The sequence below is a fragment of the Hippichthys cyanospilos genome, chromosome 14, assembly GCF_059441005.1.
Source record: "Hippichthys cyanospilos isolate Australia breed blue-spotted pipefish chromosome 14, RoL_Hcya_1.0, whole genome shotgun sequence".
Classification (NCBI taxonomy): domain Eukaryota; kingdom Metazoa; phylum Chordata; class Actinopteri; order Syngnathiformes; family Syngnathidae; genus Hippichthys; species Hippichthys cyanospilos.
Window position 1 is genome coordinate 4,456,102 of NC_142382.1, and position 9,303 is coordinate 4,465,404.

The window sequence follows — 9,303 nt, forward strand, 5'->3', positions numbered from 1 at the left end:
AACCAGTACTGGTATCAGCTGCTGATATGAGTACCGATACCATGAAATAAAGACAGATGTCTGCCCAATACTTTGGTCAAAATAAGATCCTTAAACCCTTCAATATGATTTAAAGCTATCGTAATATTTCTGTATTACCATCAAAAATGTAAAATAACCTCCGGGCTACGTGAGATTTTCACAAGGTTTTCTGCGGGTATCAACAAATCTAATTAAAAGCATAACAATTCCTTTTCCTTTGCAAATTCAAAACAAATGAATTGGAACAAGAAGCAACTTAATCGCTAAAATGTGTTTAGAATGACTCCTTTTCAAAAAATTGTATGTCTTATTTTTTCTTATGTTATATGGGGATGCGCACGGTTATTAGTGATGCAATTTTCTGACAAACGAGCCAGAAACAAAACAGAGATTTTATGCAAGTGTTTGCTGAATGTTGTTGAAAGGAAAGACAATGTCACAAGTCCCTCTCCCAGCTTTTTTTGGAAAGTGTTTCAGGCATAAAATTGCAAAAAATGAGTTTGTACGTAAAAGAGGTCAGCTTAATATCGCTGTCTGTTGCCGTGTATTGATTGGTCAGCGTGCACTTGCTCTGGCCCCGCCCACGCTGCGTCCATGTCAAAATGCGAACGAGCAAAAAGTACCATTGATTACTAGCGTCTGTAAGCAAATATTTTCCCTTCGGGCAGTTGTAGAAAGTACCAAAGTAGAAATATTTCATTGCCGTGCTATTTTTTTCAGTTATCCGTGGATTCTTTTCACCCCTCTGCGGTTAAAAAAAAAAAAAAATACCAATGCATTTCAACGGGTGTCCATTATACACGGCCTGGTCCTCGTCAGACTGCTGTCGATCAACTCGTTGAGTCTGACTCACTCCGACGTGGAAAGCAGAACAATACGCCTCCATGCTAGCAGCTTAGCGGATCACAAACTGACAGTTGGGCAAAAGCAGGTGGGTTGGGAAGGGGGATTTTCATGCTGCTGCTTTAGTTAAGCTGCTAGCAGGCTGTTGGACATTATAAAGTAAACGTAGATCGCCGATTACGTAGATGAAGCGATGTTTTAATGAAAGACACGTTTATTCAAACACAGAAATGCCTTCCATTTGAATTGAAATTATGAACACAATTTAAATGGTCCGATGACACACTCTACAAGTGAAATATCAAACACAATATTAAAATGCTCTCATATATATATATATATATATATATATATATATATATATATATATATATATATATATATATATATATATATATATATATATGTGAACATGAAAGGTGCATTATAGCATGTCTGTAGTCTCTGAATTCGTTTCAGTAGTGTGTATGAAAGCATTTCAAGAGTGCCTGTGAGAAAATAGTTTGTCAGTGAATGTCAGAGAGTTTAAGTAGTGTGTATTACGAATGTTTGAGTAATTTCTGTGAAATGATAGTGGTGGTGTGTACAAAAGCCTGTCCGGATGTCTATATGAGAGAATTTCAGTAGTGTGTATGAAAGTATTTGTGTAATGTGTAAAAAAAAGCATTTCAGTAGTGTGTATGAAGCACTTGCCGTTTCAGTTGTGTCTGAGAGCATTTCAGTAGTGTCTGCGATTGTTTCAGTAGTGTATGTGATCAAAAATATCAGTAGTGTGTGAAAAAATGTTTCATAAGTATATGTGGGAGTGTTTTAGTAGTTGTGTATTTCAGTAGGTGCACAAAGCGTGTGAAGATATATGAGCGTGCGAGAGTGTTTCAGTCAGACTGACTCAGTAGTATATGAGAGCAATATAATAGTGAATACAAATGTTTTTCAGGAAAATAAATGAGAGTATTTCACTAGAATGAGGATATATGAATGTGTGAGAGTGTTTCAGTCAGATTGTCTCAGTAGTATATGTGAGAACAATATAGTAGTGAATACAAATGTTTTTCAGCAAAATATATGAGAGTATTTCACTAGAACGAGGATATATGAACGTGTGAGAGTGTTTCAGTCAGATTGTCTCAGTAGTATATGTGAGAACAATATAGTAGTGAATGCAAATGTTTTTCAGCAAAATATATGAGAGTATTTCACTAGAATTTTAGTAGTGCCCGTGAGCAAAAAAAAAAAAAGTTTGTAGTATGTGTGAGAACATTTCATAAGGTGCCCTTTAGCAATGTTTCAGGAATTTGTTTTGGTTGCGTCATGAGAGATAATCTTGAATTATTTCCCCAGTGCCTTCTCACATAATTCTCTACACGATCATACTCTCATAATTCTGATATTTTAGCATCTCAGGAAATTGAGGCACTAGATTGTGCACCTTTCTCACTAGCACAACTTTGGGTTTTTTTTTTCCCCATTGATCCATTAATCCAACAGTCTAGCTTGACGCCTTCATACTTCCTGTGAGAATACCTCCTCCTCTTCGACTTACGCCCTCACCTTTGCAGACTAATTAGTTACCAGCTTTTTTGTTTGTTTTTGCTTTGAAGAAAGAAAAAAAATCCAACCACATTCCCTAAGTAATTCACGACATTTATTACATCACTTGACTGGTATAAAGCTGTTAAAATAGTATTATTCTAAGCGCGCTCCATGTAAATTACATTTCACACTCAATCAGACTCATAAACACGTCCTTCGCCCACGTAAACGTTTATTTAATTAGCAACTCGCTGCAATCCATAACACAGCGATAATTGATGTGCAGGTAATTTTTTTTTTTATTATTATATACCATCTAATTTTTTACAAAGCATATTGTCTTTCCGCCACAGACTAAAAGCATAATGTAGTGTATTCATATTAACTTCCTATTTGCATTGCATTCTATATAATATGATAAAATACTATTATTGTATTGTATATGTATTGTATTGTATCGTGAAACCCCACCACTGAAGTTTTGTGGCACCCTAGCCACCTCGAAGAAAAATTTCTGGCTACAGCCCCGAATTTCACTAATGTTGCCTATGAATATCGTCTTAAAGAGAAATAAATATTAGGACTTGTGATTGTTTTTCTATTGGAGGTAGGTTCTGTACTGAAACGTAATTGTTGCATTTTTATTACGGGTGGCACATCAAATTTGTGCAAGAATTTCTTAAAATGACAGAACGTGATGCAAGGAGCAGGTGGGAGTTTAATGTTGCCCACCTACATCTTTGAACATAACTTTGACCGATTTCATGAGGATTTATGTACTGTGACGATGATGAAACTTTCCCAAAATAGTGGGAACTACAGATAGTTTTCCGATGTTACTCCTATGTCTATCTACGTCTATCAAGAACTACATCAAACAGATTTTTGTTTTTTCTGATTGTATTACAACAAGCTTATAATAGGTCGAGAAACCTATTTGTCGAGACAACATGCACACAGCCAAACTACCCAGCAGGGGACGTCACATGGCATGGTTGACAGCTGACTTTTGCTTCTATTGTCTGCCATTTAATAAGCAGCATTTTTAAGGTCAGATCCTGATGAATCCATTTTACATGTGTTGTCTCGACAAATAGGTTCCCAAAGCTATTATAAGCTTGTTTTAATGCAACCAGCGAAACCCAAAATGTGGTTATTGATAGACAATATTACATCTCCTGAGAACCAGCCTATCTTTGTCCACTGTAGTGGACATTTGGAATCAGAGTCAATCCATCTGTATGCTGCACACAAGTTGTCTCGACAAATAAGATTTCCAAGCCATTATAAGCTTGTTTTAATACAACCAGTGAAACAAAAAACGGTTAGATGCAGTTTTCATTTATAGAAAATGTATCCTCCTGAGATCTAGCCTATCTGTGTCCACTGTAGTGGACATTTGGAATATGATTCAATCCATCTGTATGCTGCATGCATGTTGTCTCAGCTAATAGTTTCCCCAAGTTATCATAAGCTTGTTTTAACACAATCAGCGAAACCCAAAAGTTCGAATTTTATAGATAAAAATTAATATACCCTCCTGAGATCCAGCCTATTTGTGTCCACTGTAGTGAACATTTGGTTTTGGTCTCTATCTTAGCGATAATATTAAGTCCCAATGTGCTCAATAGAGGACATCTTGGCTTTTCTAATGATGCCTGATGTGTTTGGGGTGGAAAGCAATTTAGTTTGATGTCTTATTGAGACAAAATGGACACAACAGTGGACACAGATGAAGAGACCAGGTTTCAGGAGGATATACTGTATCAAAATAACACGTTCTAACCCCATACCTACGATCATGTGGTTGCAAACGTCACAGAAAGTGGGCTTCTTGAAGATGTGTTCCATGAAGCAGTGTCCGGCCGAGTCCACCTGCAGGGGGTTGCGCGTCTGGGAGCGCGAGGTGGGAGGAGGAGCGCAGGGGATGGCGGGGGGCACGGGTGGGATGGGTGGTCCCGCGGTGCCGATATTGTACAGGTGGCCCGTGCTGCCGCTCACGTCGGAGAGGAGCTCCGTCTTGTTGTCCCCGCTGCTTCGGAAGAAGTTATCGGCGCTCTTGCTGCGGATGCTCTTGGTTTTGAAGGACAATGAGCGCTTGAGCTTCTGAAGCTGGAAGGAAGAGATTTTACAATTTGGAATTAATATTGCATGAATGCGATGTCTTTTCACAAAACTAGGCCTGTGTCATGGAGATTAGTTTTGAGTTATTCATGGAAATACGGAGCGGCTTGTGGAGCTGCGGTTGACACGTCCGCCTCGCAGTTCAGGAACCCGAGTTCAAATCCACATGGCTCCTCACAAAACGGCCACATTCGGCCCCCGGGCTGTATTTTGCCTTAACCATAACCCAGTGCTTCTCAAACAGTGGGGCGGGACCCCCTGGGGGGGTGCGAGGTGATGCCGGGGGGGCGCGGATGATCCCAGGAAAAAGGCTTTGTTTTTGTCATGTGGAATGTAATTGCAATAAAGTCATAATTTCCATCATTTTCTTTTAGTTTCAGGCACTTTGGTGCACTTGCTTCTTTTTTTTCCGTTTTAGACAAAGCTGTAACCCGTATAAACGCGATAAAAATCATTAACAGTTGTTGAAAGTTGACTTATATTGCGTTTTTCTGTTAATGTTAAAAAGGATACACGTGTAGGTATACTTAAACAATTTTCATCAATAATAATCTTATAGTCAGTGCATTGACTGGGAGGGGTGGGCAAAAAGTTTTCTCTTTTCTAGGGGGGCCTAGCAAAATATAGTTGAGAAAAACTGCCATAACCCAACAAGTCCATCCATCAAAAGAACTAACAAGAAGAAAAATGTTTCCGTAGCCGCAACGGTCTTGTCCGCAGTAGAAGCGCTTCCCGGTAGCTATTTGCTCTTCGTCAAAAACCATCCGGAAGCTTCCCCACTAGGATGCTAATGCGATTTCCAGGCGGTGCCGTTGCGGCATCGCAACCGTACCATTCGGCACACACAGTTGAGCCGCCTGCTTCCGCCCATGCCGTTCATCAATCTCATTACCTTCCATGCTGACAACCCCTCATTTCATCTCCTCCTCCTCCTCCTCCTCCAGTCGTTTTATCAAAAATCCCTGTGCAACTGTAATGAGACCAAAGGGCTCTTATGGAGTGGAATTGATTCTGTTTTGATGTAATTGAAGAGCAGAGAAAATATCCTAATGAGCCTTGGTGTCCTAATTAGGCTTCACGATATTGAGAAGAATTTGTTTGCCATTGCTGGTGAATATACTTGATCCTATTGGCAGAAAATAGCGCCTAGATTGAAATGCTTCTCATTGGCGCTTTGGCGTGAAGAAGATCAATATGTCCTGTGGGTAACGACTAATCAATTCGGCACGCTCACGAGCTACTGGTGTGTCAAACTGACCCCAAATAACTCAGCTGCGCTGTGTACAGGACATCATTAACATAACATCAATTTTATGTTTGTCAGTGAAGAAGAAAAGTGATGAATTTGATATTCCCAAGTCAATTGCGTGTAGTTTAGTGCGTTAACGTTTGAATGTTTGGAGGTGAACTTAACCCTTATGCACACACTTTGCAAACTATAAACATTGAAAAATTATAAGGTCTTTTTGTAGTCTGTGACGTGACGATGACACTTCAAGACATAGCCATGAACTGGCCTCTACTGCCACCTACTGTGGTGAGGTGAAACACATGTCAACAAAGAATTTTCTGTTTGCTGATGTAGTTTGACCGCCGCTCAACAGAATGTTGCAAAATTCGGAGGAAAATCATTGTCATAAATCGTATTAAAATGCCTCTCAAACATTGTAACTATAATGGTTTTATATGGTCCAAAATTTGGAAAATTATCACTTTCGTACACAAAATCTCGCACGCCCAGCTGCAATCACATAGAAATGTCAGAATCGTTGCATTTGGAAATGTTACATGTTTTGGTGATATGCTGGAAATTTCAGCTCCCTAGCGGTTTTTTCCACATTGATTTTTTTATGATATCATAAAAAAACCTACGGAATTTCCATAATTTGTAACATAATTTCACAAGGGTTAAACACATTAAAATGTTTCTTCTTTAAGTGTACAGGTTTTGTGTACAATTTTATGTATTTTTTATTGACTTTTTGGGGGTATTTGTGTCCCTAATTACTATCTTAAATAGCTTTAATAGCTTAAAAATGAAACAAAAATGAGACTAAAAAATGAGATATTTTTAGTCCAGCTATTAAAGGGTAAACCAAGGGTTAAGAAGAGCGCATGCTTTGCTTGACAGCACTTTATAGCTCTCTCCATAAAGCAGATGAGAATGATGTCTGACAAAATGGAAAATAATGGAAAATGCATGAAAATAGACCTTAAAAGCAACATCATCTACTGGGTGACCTTAATAGCATTACTTTAACTTAATGTTGCTATGCACTAAAAAACCGCTACAACATATACGACCATGGAGTCTCACCTTCCGTTTGGGGTGTTCGGGTCTCACAGTATTCTTACAAGAGGGATAAGGAAAAAAAAAACAAATATGTTATTCACTTTATCTCTCTGCGGGGGATTTCATAGAACTATTTAGCTTTTTGGCGCCGGTCTTCTGTATGGCCTAGTTTATTAGACGGGCATATTTAGATGATTTAGATGGCCACTAAAGTAAGTCGTTGTGATGGAAAATTACACTGTAAAGTAGTGATGCAAGCCCCCCCCCCGCCCCCCTCCAAAAAACAAACAAACAAACAAAAAAAATTCTGGTACCTGTATTATATTATGTATGTAAAATGTATAGGTCTGATTAAGTGCTATCTAGAAGCAGTTTACCTACGCACACAAAGTGATACAAAATATTTTGTTTTATGTCAAAATAAAATAAAAAAATATTCAAGCATTTTATCGTAGCTTTCCAGAGCTTTTAATTCATCCAGTGCCAGCCAATTTAGACCCTCCTTTTATGAAACAATTTGAAAAAAAAAAATAGACAAAATAAAGTACCTAGTGCAAAATTTTTAGACTCTTAAAAAATAACGTAAAAATACGTCTTTGGGAATGAATGAGAATATGTTTATTGGACCTGTACTTTTCATGATATTTTAAAGCTTTAGAATGTATTTTTCACATTTGTTTGCCTAATAACTTTTTCTAACTTTACGTCTAATTGTCGTTATTTAAACAATTTCAACCAGAACCTTAAATCATTCAGTGTCAGCTGTTTTAGACCCTCCTTTATTAATCCCATGGGTGTCAAAGCTCCCTAATGTAAACATTACAATCAAATAAATCCCATTTGCAAGTATTCATGAATGAATGCATGGTGCCGTTTTGAACGGTTACTCGTTTTGACAATCTCTCGTAATTTTCACCCTCCTAGTGTTTTTTATTATGTTTTTAGTTAGATGTGTGTAGATCAATCATGTCAATGGCCCAAATTGGGCCAAAATTGACACAGAGGGGTTAAAAACAAAAAAACTTAAATAAATGGCCCAGAAAAAAAATGTTTAGGAAAAAAACGTAAAAATACTTCTTTGGGATTGAATGAGTTAAGTCACATTGTGAAGCACAAAAAAAAAAAAAATCCTTACCTTGGTTTCCTGGTTGGAAGTATTGCTCGGGGATTTGGGAGTCTCATTCTGCTCGTCCTCTTTCCCCCCACAACTCTCTTCCTGGGCCGCGTTATCCGGCGGGATCATGATGTCAAAATATCAAAAAGTAGATGGTGTTTCCTCTTTTTCTTCTTCTCCTCGCAAGGTTTACATTGTCTTCATGCCTCGACGGTCACCGTGACCTCGAGTCATCCGAAACCTCCCGGGAGGTCCTAAAGGGGTTGGAACACACGCGAAGGTGTCGGTAACAAAACCGAAGTGAAAGTAAAAGAAAAGGAAAAGCGGTCCGGTGCTGCCGGAGACAGTGGCAAGCTTCTTTCTCTGCAGTTGGTGTGTAAAGACTCGGCAAACACGCTTGCGCTCCACTATGAGCTGGAGAGACAGAGAGAGAGAGAGAGGGGCGAGAGAGAGGGAGGACAGGAAGGAGGATCTTTTTGGTCGTACGCCGAATTAGTCAGAGTATTTCATTGTATGTTTGTTTCAAAGCCACTAGATGGCATATAGCATTTTTTGAATGATTATTTTATATAATTAAATGTAAAATTAAAGTGCAAGCGTTCATGGATCGTAGTTAACATCGTGCTGGTTTTAGTAGTATGTTCGGAATGTTTCTGTCCGTCCTCAGACCAAAACTGGTTTTGGGCTCGCTTTCTCTCGTGTGTTTCACTAGCGGGATTGTTGGATGTGAGTGTGAATAGTTGTGTTTTTATATTGACTGGAGAACAGTTCAGTCAAATGGGATAGGCTGCGGATTCAAGGCAGTCCTAAAAAGTGGCCTTGAGAGGAACGTTTTAATTTGCTTTTCGAATTAAGAGCAAATCAATTGGAACATGAAACAATTCTTTTGGAAATCACAGTATCCTTTTTTTTGTATCAATGTCCACTTGTGGGATTACCTTACTTGTGGTGCAGTCCTTGTCAAAAAAGGGGTGCCTGTAAAGAAAAAAAAAAAATCAGCACAATATTTGATACTTTTTTTCTTCAGGTTAAAATATTCAAGATATTTATATGATATATTATTGATATTTACAGACTTAAATGTATTATTTTTTATTCTTTTAATTTTTGGTCTTGATATCCCAGTTCAATTTAGATTTTATAAGTATTTAAGTTTTTTTTTCTCTCCAGCATCAAATGGTTCAGTTGGTTGAAAATATTTCTCGTTTGAAAAAAGATTGAGATGAACTCAGCTTTTATTTTTGGATTCAGAATAAGCTGTAACTAGAATAAACTAAATGTTTCTTCTTCCCTTGGAGGGTGCTTTGCAACAAATATTTGAGAAGCACTGCTGTAGTGCACGGAACATTACCTTTTTCGAATTGAGAGCAGATTA

The 9,303-nt window shown here is 38.1% G+C and overlaps 1 protein-coding gene across 2 annotated transcripts in view; it reads right to left on the reverse strand.

The window, feature by feature from the left end:
* The window catches only part of stac (SH3 and cysteine rich domain), a 28,360-nt gene extending 20,267 nt beyond the window's left edge, over window positions 1-8,093 (reverse strand). Inside the window, exons 1-3 of one of the 2 annotated variants that reach the window (XM_088433652.1) lie at window positions 7,950-8,091; window positions 6,839-6,871; window positions 4,191-4,509 (exon numbers count right to left, since the gene is read on the reverse strand). In XM_088433652.1, the coding sequence (XP_088289778.1) occupies window positions 4,191-4,509; window positions 6,839-6,871; window positions 7,950-8,057 (460 nt within the window). In that variant the 5' untranslated portion in view covers window positions 8,058-8,091. Of the gene's footprint in view, window positions 1-4,190; window positions 4,510-6,838; window positions 6,872-7,949 lie in introns of both variants that reach the window. The other variant, XM_088433653.1, reaches the window with a different exon arrangement.
* Window positions 8,094-9,303: the final 1,210 nt, after the last annotated feature.